We start from the raw sequence: 17,639 nt of genomic DNA, 5'->3' as shown, positions 1-17,639 counted from the left end.
AATACAGGCCAGGCAGGAACACCAGGCATGGCTCCTCCTGTTCTCGCAACGAGACGCGCTTTACCATCGCGCGCGGTTACGCACAGGCTTGACAACTCATACATATCCAACGTAGACGCAGCAAGAGTTCGTAGGGGGCTGGCCCAGACGTTCCTTATAACGTGAACGTAGGCCGGCGGAGAGAAAGCCTTGCCATGCGTCATTGCACGGCCTCTAGAAGGCATGGCGTGTGCTATGTCGCCCTCGCTTAAAGAAGAATTTCATCATCCGTGTGGATACCGCCACAATCTATTTTACTAGAAGCTTCTGGAAAGGTGTGCAATAACAAAAAAAAAACGCATGTGACCCTATCGTTAAACCTTTCCTGCTCATAATGAATGACACACACTATTTAACGTCATCAAATTTCATCATGTTCAGAAAGTTGATAGCCCCTGAAATTCGTGGCAATCTCGTTAAAGACACGGAAATAATACACCGCCTTATAGAGAAAGCTTTATTTCAGGTGCAAAACGATAGTAGCTTACATACAGCAAAACAAATGCATTGTTTTATTCTAATTCTAACCGATCACACCAGCTACCGCGCCGGCAGCTTTGTTGACCACGACCGCCTTAGCGACATTTTCTACCACCCTCCTGATCTTCTTTATAAAGTACTCCGATGTGTCTTTGTCCACCAGTCCTTCCGAGCCGCGTAACAGTTCCAGCGCATCGATTACGTCAGCCAGTTTGTCAGAGTTCTCCAGTGAGGCATCGTTCCCTTGCAGGAGCCCTCCTAGTGTCTCTAGAGCTCTGCCAACCTTTTTGAGTTGGTCATCTAAGGCATCTGTAAAAGTGAGACAAAAGCCGACCTCTTAATGTCTTTGACATGTAGAACTCCTCCATTATGAGCTTATAAGAGGCAGCAGCATCTACTAGAATCCATACTTATAGAAAGACATATAGCAACACTTATTTTTTGTTCCAAAATTGGTGCACAGAAACTAAAAATAAAGGCAATTTTTTATTCCCAGCTATTCAATCGGACATTCAAATGTCTTTAACGATTACTGATTAAACGAAAAGTGGATTGCGTCCACAAGGACGGGTATGCTGAGGACGCGAGCCAATGACTCTGTCACGTCGAATCCTCAAAAAGCGGAACTTAAATGCCTTCCCCTCCACCCATGTCATCTTTGTTTCTTTTATCCTGGCTACCATGAAAGAGTATGTACGTGAAATGTTCACAACTATGGAATGACGAAATATTATTTTCCTTTGCAAAGGATAGAAGAGCGACGATGAATAAAACCTGCGAAATGATGAGGCATACACTCCACATTTCAGCGAAAGTAGTTTTCTTTACCACAAATGACTACTGAAGTGCTTTTATGCGACTGAATCTTACTGGTCAATATGAGGCTGTCATTGAATTTTACGCGAAAGCATATGCAGTTCGGTCGTCCCAATAATTGGTCGTCAGTGGAGACACGCTGTGAAAAAATTACATAATCAAAAGGCCGAATCTTAATACAGAATCATAAAGCCGCTATCACGTCTACTCTTATGAGCTCGATCTATCGAACAGAGGACGCAGATTGCACCTAATTTCGTGTTCGGGCCCGGAGCAATATATCCAGACCTCGAGGCGGTTCGAATATCGCGTATTACATACCTAACCACGCAAAATAGAATTCTAAGACACGCATACATTTTTGCAAGATTCTGATATACGAGCTCGCCGCGTATAGATGGTCATTTAAGGAAATAAACAATTTAAGTTTTACCTGTCTGTTCAATGTCAATCTTCGTAACTGCGCAATATGGACTAATTAGAATAAAAATCTCGAAACACAAACGCGAGTTACTTATTCGTAATACGACAGCGGGGAAGCTGCTTGTTATCATCATCCACATTACTTCCGCTGTGTTAGAGCCACTTTTTCTGCTTATGTAGCTTCTGTGTTTCGTGTTCTCTGTTTTATGGCGGGTGGCATTAGAAATCAGAAATGCTTGATTGCAGTCGCGCGGCCTCTGTTTCCAGGGAATTTTTACAGGCGACTTGAGTGCTAGCTGCCTATCAATGTTTTCCTCGGTTCTTGTTTCCGTCTGCGCAACAGATGAAGGCGATGAGACGAGGGTTGAGTTTTGAAGCGAGCTTTGAACGCAATATATTTATTTTAGGCTCTCGACAGGACCAGGATATCTTTTTTCCCTATCCACAGCGCTGGGCTACAATATCTTATACATGATGCTTTACAAAATGATTAGGTTACGCAAAAAGATAACGCAATTACCTATTCTACTATTTCAGGCCGCCTAATTGGCTTAGTTGTACAATAGCGAGAAATGGGCCCTGAAAAAGTTCAAGCCATTTAGATCGCCATTACTATGGCTTAAACTGATTAGCATGTATTTTTTCCCTCTACTTCACATAAGCTTACTTAGTCAGACTTTAGTAATATAGTGGGCACAGGCAAGTCATTTCGGAAAAATATTAAGAAAATTGCATTATCTAACAAGGAGCTTGTGCCGTCCCTTACATCGATAACTCGCTGAAGGCACGTATGTGGATTTCGCGAAGCTGGAAGCGCATTTTTGGCTTTCGTTATGAGTAATTAAAATATTGGTACACCGAGTTGGCTACCGGTAAGGATTGTTTATTCTATGATTCAAATAAAATCTTGCCGCATCATCATCATCATCATCAGCAGCAGCAGCAGCAGCAGCAGCAGCAGCCTGACTATACCCACTGCAGGGCGAAGGCCTCTCCCATATTTCTCCACTTAACCCGGTCCTGTGCTAGCTGCATCCACTTGACCCCTGCGAACTTCTTAACCTCATCCGCCCACCTAACTTTCTGCCTCCCCCTGCTACGAATTCCTTCCCTTAGAATCGAGTTTGTTACCCTAAGCGACCATCGGTTATCCTCTCTTCGCACTACATGTCCTGCCCATGCTCATTTCTTCTTCTTAATTTCCACTAGAATGTCGGTAACCTGCGTTATTTCTCTGACCCACTCTGCACGCTTCCTATCTCTTAATGTTACCCCTACCATTTTTCATTCCATAGCCCTCTGGGTTGTCCTTAACTTAAGTAGAACTCTCTTGGTTAGCCTCCACGTTTCAGCCCCATAGGTGAGTACAGGCAAGATGCAACTGTATACTTTCCTCTTTAGCGATACCGGTCATAATCTGTGAGTGCTTTCCAAATGCGCTCCATCCCAATCTTATTCTTCTTGTTATTTCCTTTTCATGGTCCGGATCTGCGGTTACTACCTGTCCTAAGTAGACATATTCGCCTACTACTTCCAGTACTTCGCTACCTAATGTAAACTGTTGTTCCTTTCCGAGGCTGTTGAATATTACCTTAGTCTTCCGCATATTGATTTTCAAGCCTACCTTTCTACTTTTCCTGTCTAGGTCACCAATCAATATTTCAGTTCATCCCCCGAGTTGCTTAGCAACGCAATGACATCAGCAAATCGCAGATTACTGAGGTATTCTCCATCTACCCATATCCCTAACTGCTCCCATTCCAAGTCTCTGAATACTTCTTCTAAGCAAGCTGTGAATAGTTCTGGGGAGATTGTCTCCTTGCCTAACGCCTTTCTTTATGGGAAATTTGTTACTTACTTTATGCAGAACTATAGTTGCTGTGCAGCGACTATATATATCTTCCAGAACTTTCACCTGCAGCTCGTCTACCCCCTGATTTCGCAATGCCTGCATCACGAAATCTTGCCGCATGTCTTCATCAAATGGGGTGCTCCAAAATTCCGCTGGATGGCTTGTGCTCCTAACCTTGAGTATAGCTGCAGGTTTGCGGCTGACCTGTATTTTCAAGCACTTTCCCATTTCATTTACTCTTGTTTTTTGCAAGGCACAAATAGAGAGTTGAAAAAATTATTTTACGGAAGTTTAGGAGACAAATACAGCGCAGGTAAAAAATTAGGCTTCCTGCACCACCCTAAAAGGGCATTACACTTCCCAGCTTTTGCATGTGTCATGAAAGCTGTGTTTTGCTTAGTCAGGCTAGATGTTGCAAAGTTAAAAAAGAGTGTTCAGTAGTTCGTACCTGAAGTGGCAGCAGAACTGCTAGCCCAAATTGTGAGTGCGCAGAGGAGGACTGCTGTTCCGGTCTTCATGCTGTGTCCCCTGCGGATAGAGAAATCAGTCCCTTGTTAATTTTTTCACGAATATAGTTGCACTGAGCGTGTTTGCAAGGAACCTTTGTGACTTAGGAAAGTTATTTTTAAGCATGTTGCGACTTTATTGCTTTTGATAGCAGGACCCCATAGCAAACGCTTCAAGCGCTATGTATGTGTTGATGAATCAACTTGGACGAATTAGTTCATGGATTCGATCTCCATGTTATCGGCAGTGCTTGTGTTGTCAGTTAAGCGTTTACATGTTTTGAACCATGAAATTTGCAAGTTCAAGAAATCTCTGCAAAAGACGAAAGTTGGATACATTATTTAGAGGCTGTTGCGAAGAACAGTGAAATGGTGACCCCAGATAAGAAATTTATTCTGCAGCAAAACACGGAACCTAGTGCGAGGTATGGTGGGAATAAGAAAATATATTTTACGTTATGGAACATCACGGTGGCCTTTTGATATGTGAAGCTGGCAAAATAGTCAAATCATTAATTTTACCACTGCCTTCGCTGTCAAGGCGAGACCTATTGCTGATAATTATGTATTTTATTATGCTATTACTAAGCCTGAACAGATCAGGTTCCGTGGAAGAATTGCAGTGCGCGATGCAGATAAATTGAAGTTCATCTCATGATAGACCTAGCCTAGAAGGAGAGCTGCTTTAAGCATAGGCCAGAAAACATCACGTTTTTTTATTGTCATAGCGTCAAAGAAGTTCGGGGTGTCTTTGCAGGACGCATTAAAAAATTTATAACTTCGAAGCATGGTTTAAATATTTTGCTTCCAACGGGGTTTTCTCCGTTTATGCATGTTTATTCAAGAATTTACTTTCTCTTACGTGGCTGTGTAGTTGCGAGTTGTAGCCTACATTAAGAAAAAGCTGAATAATTATAGTATCAGGGAAAACGGACTGGTGCTAATGCGAATGCGAGAATCCCCCTGAACTCTGATCCGATCGCAAGTGACCATGAACTTCTTGCCTATGCACATAGTCGTACGTTTTCCTTCAAAGTGGTTTGGTCAGCACTTCCAAAAACTTGTCGTCATGGCACAGTGCTTAGGCCGCCTGACTACTAGGCCCAAGCATGCGGGATCGAATCCTGGTGACGGCGGCCACTTTTCAATGGAGGCGAAAGGCAAAGCGCCGTGGTGCTTTGCGATGTCAGTGCACTTTAACGCACCCCAGGGGATCGAATTTCTGGAGCCCTCCACAACTGTGCCTCTAATAACCTAAGTCGTTTTGGGATGTTAAACCATATAAATCAAAATAAACCAACACTTTTCCCCAAAAATATAACAACCAATATCGGGACAAAAATGAAAACAAATGATGAAGTGAAATATTTTTTGCATGTCACGTGACACACATCTGAGTTGAGAAATGTCTAAGTTGAATAAAAAATGAAGGCGGTTCTTACCTTGTCGACTGCAAATGGCTTGTGTACGGGAAGTGCTCAATGCTTAACGCTTTTATAACAGCGCTTGAACCGCGTCAGTGGTATTCAGCTAGGAAAACCCATACAAGCCTCAAGTACTGGTAATATCTCATAGCACAAAGAAGTGCTTTGATATCTTGCTTTATCTGGGAACTGCCACCAAGCTGAAAAATTATTCATCGCAGCAGATTACGTTATCTGATAAGAGCGCAGCTCTGACGCGGTTGGGAAGCCCTTTTCGAGGTCGCTTGTACGCGTCTAAAAAACATTACTCCAGGAGAGATAGGCGGTCAGAAAATATATTCAACATTTTCCAGTCTCTGGATGCTAGCAAAAGAGAATTCCTGTCAGATGACAAATTACAACGTGAACTAGTTTCGGAAATTCTGGTGATCAAAATATTTTATTTACAAAATAAAGAGAACTATAGCAATGGAGTATGGAGCCGAACACTTGCTTATTATGCATACCTGCAGTTGGCGAGCGGTTTTACAGTTTTACAGCTTTTTAAAGCTCGCAAGAGAGACGGTGATATACCCGATATTTTATTACCTCACGCGCCAACATGGCGGGTTGCCGCATTACGCATATATCCTTTAATTCGGTGCATAATATACGTGTTTAAAACGAACAAAATCACTTGTTAGGCTAGATATTTTAATCGTAGAAAACCTTCGTGAAAATTCAATTGTAACTGCACTTGTTAGGAACCTTTTGCAATCTCATAAAGGTCATTGCCATTTCAAAAAATGATTGCATTTTTTTCATCGCGCGAATTTAACTTAACAGGATTACCAAAATGCATGACGTCTTCTTTAACAAAGCGTTCCACACTTGTCTAGCTAAGTTATTTGTAATTTAGCAGCGCTTGCCGGCTTTTCCCTTATTTAGTTTTATTTCTTTGGCGTTATCCTTTTTGTTTACTTTTTGCTTACCTCATAAAACTTTGCATAAAGTTATTTCATGTGAGATAATGTTGGTTATTGATCACAGTCACTCTTAGTGAACGAGGGGGAGGGGTGAGTGGATAGGGGAGAGGAAGCGTGTCTCACTTGCCATCAAATGGTCCTTGGTTAAATTCCCCCATCTCGCCTTTTCTTCGCAAATAAACTAACCGAGTAGGTAGCTTCTACCATCTCGGTCATATTAAAGCATTTTATGAAGTCATACAATCCGCCGACCAATCCATGTCTGGTCACACCACCTAACTACTATCATCAGATAGAAGCTTCGTACAGGCGTAACAACTTTTTCTTAAGTTGCGCAATCAAATCCAGTTTCGCGCAAGAAGCAATCCGGTGTTACCACCACGTAAAACTCCATCAATATGAGATAGGGAATGGTCGGATATCTGTTCTGACCAAGAGATGTTTGATTTATGTGCAAACTGAAACTAATTGCGACCATTTAAGCTTAAATTATTTCTGCATCACTGTTTCTTAGCGATATAAAATGTATTTTGATACTCTGCTATATAATTGTTCACATCCTCAGCCTTCAAAAAATACATAATTATTTTCGCCCTAAGAGCCAGTGAAATCTGTACAAACAATGCTGTCGACCAAAGTCACGTGTAAATAAACACAGCTAGCATACCGATATACAATGCTTCGATGGAGAAAATAAATCGGTCATTGCCGGCCAGTAGAAAGAAGAGCCGCAAACGTTACGCTTGTGCCGAGACTCGCTACTTAAACCTGCCTGTATAGGGTCTTAAGGCAAATTCAGACAAACGCTGCCGAGTGGAGTTTCGGCCCATTCTCCAAAATGGAAATTCACATACACGATTTCACAAATGCTACGGTGAGTGGCACGGGCAGTGTATGGTGAGTGGACGAGCAAGTGGGCTTTCGAGGCGAGCAGTGAGAAACCTTTTTATAATTTAGAAACGTCTTGGAAACAAGGCTTTTCTGCAATCTGTACTATGTTCAAGATGCTATTTTAGGACGTGAAGGCGATGTAGCACTCGTCACATCGTTCGATGATATCACTGAGATGCGGCTTTGACGCTTGTTGATGGCCTGGTGGCCACGTAACCAAGCGGCTTATTTCTAGTCATAGTTTGCTTTACCTATCTTCGAAGCATGAATATTAACTCAAATTTACGTTACGTTTCTCGTTTTCCGTTGCGTGCAACCAGGAATGATGTAGTAATTTAGAACGTCCCCTTTTACTTTGACCTCGGCATAGGAAAATCACATTATTGCGGTACATCTACACTGATGAATATGGAAGACAAATAGGTGTATCTTTATTACATTAAACACAAATAAGTTAGGTGGAGAAAGAAGCATTGCTCCAGCTTAGAACACGACGAGGGGTACAGGGTACATCTTGTGGTTGTGGTCATTTGTTTTTCTGAACAAATGTGCAATATAACTGTTTGAAGTTAAATACATGTTGGTCCCCCGAGGACGTGTTGCAGATGATAATCAGCGCAGCAGTATTTTGCTGAAATATAATAAAGTCAGTGTGTCTATGTACATAAAGTCCAAACAGACTAGGACCGCGATAAATAGTGTACCATGGTAGGATTCCTCTGCCAATATAATTAAAAAAACATTATATACCTGTTGACTAAGCAGGTGGTACAACACACTATAATTCGTACAAATGCATTTTATTGCAAATATCAAAAGATGATACAGTATACTTTTGTAACCAAACAGAACAGACGGAAATGTTTTATTTATTATGCGTTGCGGGAATACCCAGCCTGTTGTACCTGACAACAATGAGTTCAGGGTTCATGGCTTGATGATGTAGCTTTTCTAAAAGGGGTTGAAAGAATGCAGTAACCCCCGGAAGGTTTCCTGTCCAGGGCAGAAGAAAATAAGCAAAGCGGTTCCAATGTTATCGTTGCAGGATATGCCACCCTTCTTATCTCACTATATCCGACGGGACTTCACAAGCATTGTGCGTGTTTTCCACAAGAGCATATCGGCGTGTTTCCCCAGTCTAAGGCACGTGCAGAACTCTCATGATATGAGAGTATATAAGGTCGTTTCTGATGCTGCCAGGACAAGCTTACCCCTGACCCTGGTTTTAAAGAAAAGACTTGCAGGTGTGTATGACAGCGGTGATACTATCCAAATTCTACTGCTCTTTGTTGTATTACAACTTATGAATAATGGTAAAATTTAAGATTGCGAATGGTACACTGTGTAATCATTTATCGTCGAAGTTTTGTTGCGAATTCAAGAAACAGTGCATTATGAACGAGTTAGTGAAAAGATATGATTTGCAGCACTTGGTTAAGTATGAATACCGACTTTTTAGGTTCTTCTGCACTCATTAAAAAGGCGCAATTAGGTTTCGTATCCACAAAATAATTGTTGCTCGTTTTAACGGGCAAAAAAAAAAAGCATTGATGTATTTGCTGAGTAAGCTGTCGTACAAAAGAATTGCTTTTGTTTTCACAGAAATTTCAACAATAATCGAAAATGTACACCGTTTCACTGCTTTCCATCCTGGCGTTGGCTTCTGTGGCACGTAAGTATATTTAAACAACTTACACGCTTTGTAATCTTAGGATGGAATGCGTTTACGTGTAGCAAACAATAGTCAGCATGAGACTACAGAGAACGTGCTTTATAGAGTAGGGAGAGGTTGAGCTTGCTCGACGCAACAGTTGGTGGCAATGAACACACAAAAACTAGCAGAATTGTAAGTCTTATGTATACATTACCTCAGCTTACACTGTTAACTGTAGCGAGATAAGTAAGGACAGTAAAACCTGCCATTGTGTTCACTTTTTTTTAATTTCCAGTGCATCACATCTGCATGTCTCGAATGCTTTTTAGTTGAGTTGAGAGTCTAAAGCGCGCAGTAACTGGTGCTCTTCTTTTTCATTCTATATCCGGTCACATGGATACAGTGGCTGCAAGTCTGTGAGTAACACTCTAGTCGTTTCACATCTGAATATTTTTTACTCGTTTAAATACTTTCCTGATACTCTATTGTTTCCCAGACGTCAGTTTGTTCTAATATATAACCTAATATATTTTATGCAGAAAACCGGAAGAAATCCTCAAGGAAGCAGCTATTCCAGGAAATGGTAAGTATTTTGGCAAAATTACACTATTTCTTCCCTCATATTGTGAAAAAAATGCCGGATCTTGCTGCCGATGCCACAGCTGAGTGGTACTGAAAGTTGTGCCTGCAGAGCCGCACACAAAATAATTTAATAAGAATGCCAAAAGCTGCTTATTCGGTCTTAGGGAGCTTTTCATTGCTCAAATATTGCAAACAGAAGTACACGGCGTTATTTAGGAATATATAACAATTTTTTATTCTTATGCGGCGCAGGGGCTAGAGAATTCTCTATTCCTGATAGCTCATTGATCTTAAGGAGCAGGTTTTAAAGTAGCTGCTACTTCTTCCTCATTCTTTGTGACGACACTGAAGCCTGTAATGCATGGGATTTAATATTATCGCGTTACAATTTCAGTAGTTTCTAACTAATATTCGTGCTGCATAGCCTTTGATGGCATAGCAAGTTTTTGGCATATATGGTCTTTAAACTATGTTTCGGAGCTCCTCTTGAACCAGGTAAAAACGATATACGACAATTTTCTTCAAAGCAGATTACGAGTTCCTGCGGAAAACTGGAGTCACCTTTGAAGTTTTGGGAAAACTTTTGCAAGAGAAGGAGCTGTCGGCTGACACGAGCGAGAAGCTGGCCGATGTCGTCGGGGCTCTGCAAGTGCTAAGAACCTTGGAAGATGGCCAAAACGAAGCGACATCTGAGTACTTCTGGAAGAAGATTCGGAGGGCGGTTGAGAACGTAGCGAAGGTTGTTGTGGTGAACAAGGCGGTGGGAGCTGTCGCTGGTGCTCTTGGTTAAGACATTAGTTTCGTTCCGAAGAAGAAATAAATATTGTTTGCTTTTAACTGAAGCGAGCAGGCATTGTTTTATCGTCGGCTCATTTTTGCTGTATTAGAGAACTGGACAAGATTGCTTCTAACAGGTCTCATCTCTGGGAAAATTCTGTTTCGTTTTCTTGCGTCGGAGAAAATGCTTATACCGTTAGAAGAAAGTCTGAAAAAAATTCAATGCTTGTTCACTTTTTCCCGCAAACCAGAATACTCCACCAGCATGCTTTATGAATCCTGGCTTAAAAATGGTGGCTTCCATGAAACGGCCATAGATTATAATTTGTAGTTTGCATCATACTTTTTCGATTCAACTTATTACACATATTCTGGGGTTCATGCTAACTTCCCCATTCATAGTAAACCACTATGCTTGCTTCTCTTCAACCTCTCCTTAAAGTGTGTATTATTGTAAAACTATTGTTCGTCAGAGCAAGTGTACTTCAAGTTGTCTGTGAGTGACAGGCTTTCGTCATTTTGAACATTACTAAATAATAACGTTTCGAACTTAAGAAAAACAGGCCATAGCTGTCCCCAACTATAATATATTATTTTAGAGATTATGCTCTGCGTAATGATATGAACGTATTAACTTGAAGCCAATATCAAGGCCATTGCTCTTTCTTTCATTGAGGTAGTAATGTTTTGCGCATTCTCAATAGTTCTTCTTGGAGGCCGCCTGAATAAAGTGGAGCAACTTTCAATGACAATGGCGAAAGAGGCGCATGCTTTGAGCACGGCTTCAGTGCACGTGCATGCCACTTTAGAGCTTGCGAGCCGAAAAAATATCTAGAAAATCTGCAATTTATGTACGCAGTCAGGGAACAGTATCTCTACGCAATCCAATGCATATATCGCATCATTATCAGCGGAACGTATAGCCCACACTGAGCGCCCAATTTTGGTATAAGATGTTTATAAATGTTTGGATGCCTCAAAATCTACTCAAAGATACAGGAGGCATAAATTCGATTAGTCCTAAATAAATAATGTCAGCGATTGACATTTGCATGCAGGAGTGATAGCATTTGAAAATAATGACCAAATTCACCTCTATAGGATGTATCATGCAATATTGTAATTAGTGGGTTAAAAACAGAAACAAAATCATTGCACCAAAAACCTTTCTGTCACGGCGGACTTGTCCGCAAAACTGCCCAACTAATCAATAACAATCGCGCTAAATAACTAAAACTCACTATTTACCTTTCAGTTACCACGGTAAGGAGGCTAGTCCCAATGTGCAGTTTGGAACCGTCTACAAGACAATGCCATATCAGTTTTCGACATGAAAAAGCACTTTTTCTAATATCTGGTAGTGCGAGGTATCCGACACTAAGCAAAGGGATGAGTGGAGCTCCAAGGCAAGTTTTGGTTCGTAAAATTATACATAGGTTAGTGCGCATACCTACGTAAATATGAATGCAGATTGGGCCATGCAATATTGAAACGAACATGTGCTTTGGAACTCTAGATGTGATCATCATACCAATAAAGGTGATATTCCCTCTGTTGCAATTCTTTCGCATCTTCTGCCCCTCGACTCTTTGTGGTCCACTGATTTGGCAGGTGACGTGTGGTGAACACGGAGAGAGATTTCCAGGCCATCGACGAAACAACTTTCTAAACAGTAACACCACTGAGCCAATGAACTATTTACAGAAAAAGAGTTATAACTACACGGCAACAAGAGAGGCTGACAAAATCTAAGCACAGCTCCCCCACCTGGAGCGTTATATGACATTTAGCCCCACTTCTCTCTTAAAACTGCCTAATAAATCCGGGACCTGGGTGCTTTCGCTTCAGAAGCCTGAGCTAGAACGCACTGTAAATGCGCGATGCGCTCAAAGAAATCCTGACGAATTATCTAGAAAGCCACGGAGCGCAGAGAGGGAGCGCAATCATCACAGCTCTCGTGAAGCTATGCTCGACCTCGGTCCGCCTGTGTGCACTCCACCCTTCCAGAACTATCGGCAAACACCGACCGCCTCACCCCATTTTCACTATGAAAGAAAGGCGGGGGACGTAGGTGTGGGCAACCTAGCCTTCTCACTCATTCCGGACCGCTTTGGCGGCTTTCACCGTAGTCTATCGCCGGACGGCCCGGCGCCCAAGTCAACGGTGATGAGCAGGCGTAGCGCCATGGTCTAGTGAATAATCGGCCGCGGCTACTTTAGGAAGCGTCTCCATCTTTCTACTTGCAACACTTTTTCTGGCTGGCTCCCCTAAAGGTTAGTAAACGGACCATCGTGACATTACAGTGCCGCTCAGCTTAACAACATCAGATATAGGTGGAAGGACTCTCCCATGTTACTCCAATAATTCTTCTCCATTTCCAGCTGCGTCATATTTATCCCTACAATATTACCAACTTCTTTAGCATATCCGATTTTCTACAGATTCTTATCGTGTTGCACTCCCCTTGAGCCATGGATGTTATCCTAAACCACCGTATATTATCACGTATTCAAGTTACATGTCCAGCCAGAGACCTGTGCATAGGGTTAATGCTTCAAAGCTGCACAAAGTCTATCAGAATCACCGGCATAGAGGGATCCGACCTAATTCCAAATTTTGTTGTTGTTCACCATAGACTGAGATGGCATTTTATACTATCGTTTCCGTTGAGACGTGCTCTGATAAGTTTGTTCCCCAAATTAGCTTCACCCTATCCCGTAACTCCTTGGGGCTGTACGTGTGAAGCGTGAAACGTCACTTTCCACAATGTGTCAGGTGGCACGTACTATGACTGATGACTTGATTCGTGATGTTGAATGCCGTGATTGCTCAGGCGCACGGACTGACCAACGAGGGGCATCCATTGATAAATATGGCGTACAAAAGAACTGAAGCTATCGTGAGTTTTTTGCTTCAAGTCATAGGTACTATTATAAAAAAGTTGCGATTTATTCAGTTTGCCCATAGCGCAAATCATCAATGATTACAAAAGTAGTAAACAGCATGCAGTTCATGCTAAAGCCTAGGTCAGGGACATAGTGTATAAGCGGCTTCAAAACGTGCAGCCTCGGTCAGGTAAAGTGAGAAGGTTTGCTTTTAACTCCTTTAGTTTAGGATCAAACAAAAAAGCGAACTCCAACGCATCGAAGACTTCAGAAAGATATGTTTCTTACTTTCGTTAACGTTGAAACGATAGGAACGTAAAACGAATTTCATTACGGCGCCCTAGAGAAGCCTGATATACATGTATTTTAGGAGTTAAAAAAGGCTGAAAATTTTAGGTCAGCACACACGACACCACCGTTTTATTGAATTGTGTTTCCGTACTGCCCAAAAATGTCGTAAAAGCCGCTTGTGGCTCTGTATAGTCTTGAATGGGTCTAAAACGCGCAATTTTTCGAGAAATTTGTGCCTTTGTAGTTCGCTGTAATGCCGACTGTCGGGAGTAATTTTAAATCAATTCTAAGGTGAAAATACAGTTATGCAAGCTGAAGAATGCATTGACAAAAACTTAACCCCTACATATGCTACGCCTTGGCCGGCTGCCTACGTTCAGCCTCTCAGTCTCACTCCAAAAACCACACAGTTTATTCGACCGCCTGCCCGACTGGCAAACTCCTGGTGCACGACTGACAATCGTCCAATCTGCTACTTCTGCGGCTTGTCAGGTCATGTGGTGCCGAAGTGCCGTCGACGCATGAGCGTCTGTCGTCCGCCTCCTGAAATTTCCGGTTACTGGAACCAGCGCAACTACTCTCCTCCCGCTGTGCAGTCCCAAAGCAATTCAATATCGCCTCAGTACATTGCCTCTGGTAGCCGTTCACCTTCGCCGTGCCGGCGGTCCTTTTCTCCAGTGCAACCTCGTCCCCTGGCAACCCAAAAGGAAAACAATGTACCGCAGTTCCTGAGGCAAAAACTGCGCTGTTGTCGAAATTTAAAAGGCCTCGGGTTTTGGCAGCTACTTTAATTGATGTTTTTGTAGAGGGTGTTTTTATGAATGCGCTTGTCGTCACAAGTGCTGCGGTTGCTGTGATGGATGCAGAGCTTTGTCGCTTTTTGAGGAAAGTGAAAACGCTCCTGTCTCTCTTGTTATGAACTGCGAGTGCGCAGCTAAATAAGCCGTCAGCTGCGTGCACTGCTCGAGTACTGATCCAAGACATTTTGTATACAATTGAGTTCAGCTTTTAGCCGTCATATTCAAATGCGCAAATCATAGCCTGGTGCTTCCTACCGCTTCATGACATGGCCGTATATTATGCCTTGGTTCTAACCAAGCTCTCAGGGCTGCCGCGCCCTGCGCTAGATGCTTCATTTTTGAATGCCTCTGTTTCTGCCAAAGTTCTTGTCGCCGACGGTATTGAACTCCCTGCGTGCTCAACTGATTGTGTGTCTCTCTTGTAGCGATTGTCCGCGATGCACGTATAATCTTTAGACAGTCTGATATCTTTGTTCGCCACCCCTTTCTGCTTTTACCTTACGCCCTGATTACCATATCCGCCGGCCTGACTTAATTATGGCTCTCGAACCTGTTTTCCAGCCTCTTCGCTTTGCTCCGCGGCAAATGCATCGGTATACCGAAGAATCACCTCCGTTCGACATGAACGCGCTCAAATCACCTACTCCTGGGCGCGTTACGTTGCAGCTAGGTCTCTTTCTTCGCTCTATTGATGCCTCACTTCACTCACCACAGCGAAAGCGGCTTCTTGCGCTCCTTGCATAGTTCCGTGGCTGTTTCAAGTGTAAGGAATCTGCTTTCCCAAGTCGCACGCCGTCAATGGACCGACATCAGCCCAATAATAAAAAAACTAGACTCAAATTTGGGGCCAATAATGGCGCTTCTTTGCGGCGCTACCCGTGCCAAGATTTTATACAAGCTAGACTGGCTTTCCTACAATGACCCCTAATGGCAGACTAGGTTATTTATTGGCATGTAGCATCACTCAAGGCTACATGATAGCTTCCACCCAAACATACCCACTGGCTCATATAAAACGTACCGTTTGTTGCAGACGTTTGCGGCCCAGTATCGCTCCCGAGAGGCGGCGCTGCGCCCGCCGGCGCTGCCTGGTGACGCAGCTATAAAGAGCGAGGAGGCTTGTTCTCTTCCCCTCATCCCGCGGTTGATACCGCACATCTTTGCTCTCAGCCGCGGGATGAGGGGAAGAAAACAAGCATCCTCACTCTTTATAGCTGCGTCACCAGGCAGCGCCGGCGGGCGCAGCGCCGCCTCTCGGGAGCGATACTGCTCCTCTGCCCGGCGCGTTGGGCCGCAAACTTCTGCAACAGACGGTACATCTAACCACTCTCATTGACTATATAATACTTACAATCATGCTTACTAATTGTATTTAAGAACCGCTATCCCGCTAGGCGCGTCGGCTGGCCAACCTAGCCCACCCAAGCATGTTCACTGGCTTTGCATCATTGACATCCAGGCAATCCTATTATGGTTGAATGTTCTTTTGTGGCTATTTTTGGTTTGATGGGTGTTACGGCGCCGAGACAGCTAAAGCCATCATGTGGCAAACACAGGGTTGAGTTTTTTTTTGTGCAGATATGTTACATGCCGCTGATAATATATATACGGCATCCTGAAATTATATAGCCACACAAAAATTCCAGAATTGTTCTTTCATGAATATTTATTAGGCGCGCATTTGGTGCATAGTGAAAAAAAGCTTTAGGCAGAATTCTTTCAGACATCAAAGACTTCACCTCCGGTTGAGTTCATTGACAAGGTCTCTGCAGATTCCAGGTTGTAGGAAGAAGCCGCATTAATGACAGCTTCAGGTGTCTGCCAAGCAAGCATCTCTAGTATGCGCCTTTTGCTCTCGGTTAAAAGGACAGCCATTTCAGCCCTTGTCGATGTATTCTCGAGCAACTTGCATGTCACCATCTTCCCATTCGTACAAAACATTTGCAAGCAAAAAGAAAAATAAAAGACAACATTATAATAATAATAATAATAATAATTGGTTCACAGGAAGGGAAAGGCGCAGTTTCTGTCACACTTGCTATGTGGACACCTGAACCGCGCCGTAAGGGAAGTAGTGAAAGTGGAAAGAGAGAAAGGGAAGGCGTAGTGGCGGGCTACGGAGTAAGATCGACCACCTGGGGATCTTAACGTGCGCTGACATCGCACAGCACACGGACATCACTTCGTTTCGTCTCCACCGAAACGCAGCTACTGTGGTCGGGTTCGAATAAGGGAACTCCGGACAGCAGTCGGGCGTCTTACCACTGCACCGCCCCGGCGAGGCGACAGACATTATCCAGAATTTGTTTTAGTACACCTTGGGCAACTGTTAATGAGCAGTAAAATTTGCCACTGCTACAAAATTTGTGTGTCCAAGTCAGTGCGCTGAAATTGGAATTCATGAAGACAGCGTATTTTATATTCGGTGCATTAGAGTTCAAGCAAAAGCTTTTCTGACTCTCGGCATGCATAGACAGCAGGTAAGCACATTCTGTTATTCTTATCAGGTGCCAATGACTGACAAAATGAATAGTTTCTGGTTAATACGCCGCACTAAAAAATCGAACATCATACTGATCGCCCACCACAGCCTTGCATGCAGCATCAACCGAATCAGCCCAGGGGGAAATTGGCACGCAAAGGTCCTTCCTAGTGATCCTGAGTTTCTTTCTGCAGAGAAAACTAGCAACATAGCAGACAAATAAAGTAACAAATGCTCCCCAAAACCTTCTCCGTTAGGAACATATATCTTAAAATAAGTCAGTGGTACTCACACTGAGTTGCAGACTGTTCTAAGATCCGCGAGATAGGACGAGGCATGTCGTGGTTCTACTGTATTCTCCGAGTGCGAATGAACCTGCAGCAGACAACCCGCGAGGCACGCACCTCTGCTGCTAGAGAGAAGAGGGAAGAGCAAAGAGAGAAAGAGCGCACCGGCGCCAGTCGTGCGAGTATGGCAGTGCTATCCGCATGGTTTCATATGACACCGCAAGTTCGAATTACACTGATGCTCACTTCACGCTGCTGAGGCGTGGGACCGAAGAACGCGTACGCTGCCGCGGCGAAGGCTGGCGCCGCTGCGTCGCAAATAGCCGCCTGTTTAACACTGCTAGAAAGAACGTGCGTTTTTTCTAAACTGTTTGAGCGAACGAACGGAATTTCTAGATTGAAATACAATCGGTCAGGTAGCAATATGTTTTGATAAGATTCCCATAAAACCATGGAGCATCTTTCCAGAATATTGCATAGGAATA

General features: G+C 43.2%; 2 protein-coding genes across 3 annotated transcripts; one reads left to right on the top strand and one right to left on the bottom strand.

Annotated features, from left to right (window-relative positions):
* Positions 1-482: 482 nt before the first annotated feature.
* LOC146200065 (uncharacterized) lies at positions 483-17,217 on the bottom strand. Its single transcript, XM_084595333.1, has 3 exons — positions 17,160-17,217; positions 4,059-4,138; positions 483-828 (listed from the first exon to the last, which is right to left on the bottom strand). The coding sequence occupies exons 2-3, from the start codon at positions 4,126-4,128 to the stop codon at positions 563-565; spliced, it is 336 nt and encodes a 111-aa protein (XP_084451459.1). The 5' UTR covers positions 4,129-4,138; positions 17,160-17,217; the 3' UTR covers positions 483-562.
* LOC146200066 (uncharacterized) lies at positions 9,170-10,493 on the top strand. Of its 2 annotated transcripts, none has more exons than XM_084595334.1 (3): positions 9,170-9,466; positions 9,590-9,633; positions 10,160-10,493. In XM_084595334.1, exons 1-3 carry the CDS (start codon positions 9,444-9,446, stop codon positions 10,420-10,422), a joined length of 330 nt encoding a protein of 109 aa, XP_084451460.1. In that variant the 5' UTR covers positions 9,170-9,443; the 3' UTR covers positions 10,423-10,493. The 2 variants fall into 2 exon arrangements, with proteins under 2 accessions (XP_084451460.1, XP_084451461.1); XM_084595335.1 differs by having other exon boundaries at positions 9,172-9,466; positions 10,163-10,493.
* Positions 17,218-17,639: the final 422 nt, after the last annotated feature.

This window comes from Amblyomma maculatum, chromosome 2 (genome assembly GCF_055883805.1).
Source record: "Amblyomma maculatum isolate TAMU_Amacu chromosome 2, ASM5588380v1, whole genome shotgun sequence".
Classification (NCBI taxonomy): domain Eukaryota; kingdom Metazoa; phylum Arthropoda; class Arachnida; order Ixodida; family Ixodidae; genus Amblyomma; species Amblyomma maculatum.
Note: the sequence above shows the minus strand (reverse complement) of the source record. Positions and strands in the feature narration are given on the sequence as shown.

Bases quoted from the DNA above. Each gene is read 5' to 3' on its own strand.
- LOC146200065 (XM_084595333.1), bottom strand. From the start codon at position 4,128: ATGAAGACCGGAACAGCAGTCCTCCTCTGCGCACTCACAATTTGGGCT. The intron at 829-4,058 runs GTACGAACTACT...TCACTTTTACAG, and splicing joins CAGTTCTGCTGCCACTTCAG to ATGCCTTAGATGACCAACTC.
- LOC146200066 (XM_084595334.1), top strand. From the start codon at position 9,444: ATGGATACAGTGGCTGCAAGTCT. The intron at 9,467-9,589 runs GTGAGTAACACT...TATTTTATGCAG, and splicing joins GATACAGTGGCTGCAAGTCT to AAAACCGGAAGAAATCCTCA. The intron at 9,634-10,159 runs GTAAGTATTTTG...TTTTCTTCAAAG, and splicing joins AGCAGCTATTCCAGGAAATG to CAGATTACGAGTTCCTGCGG.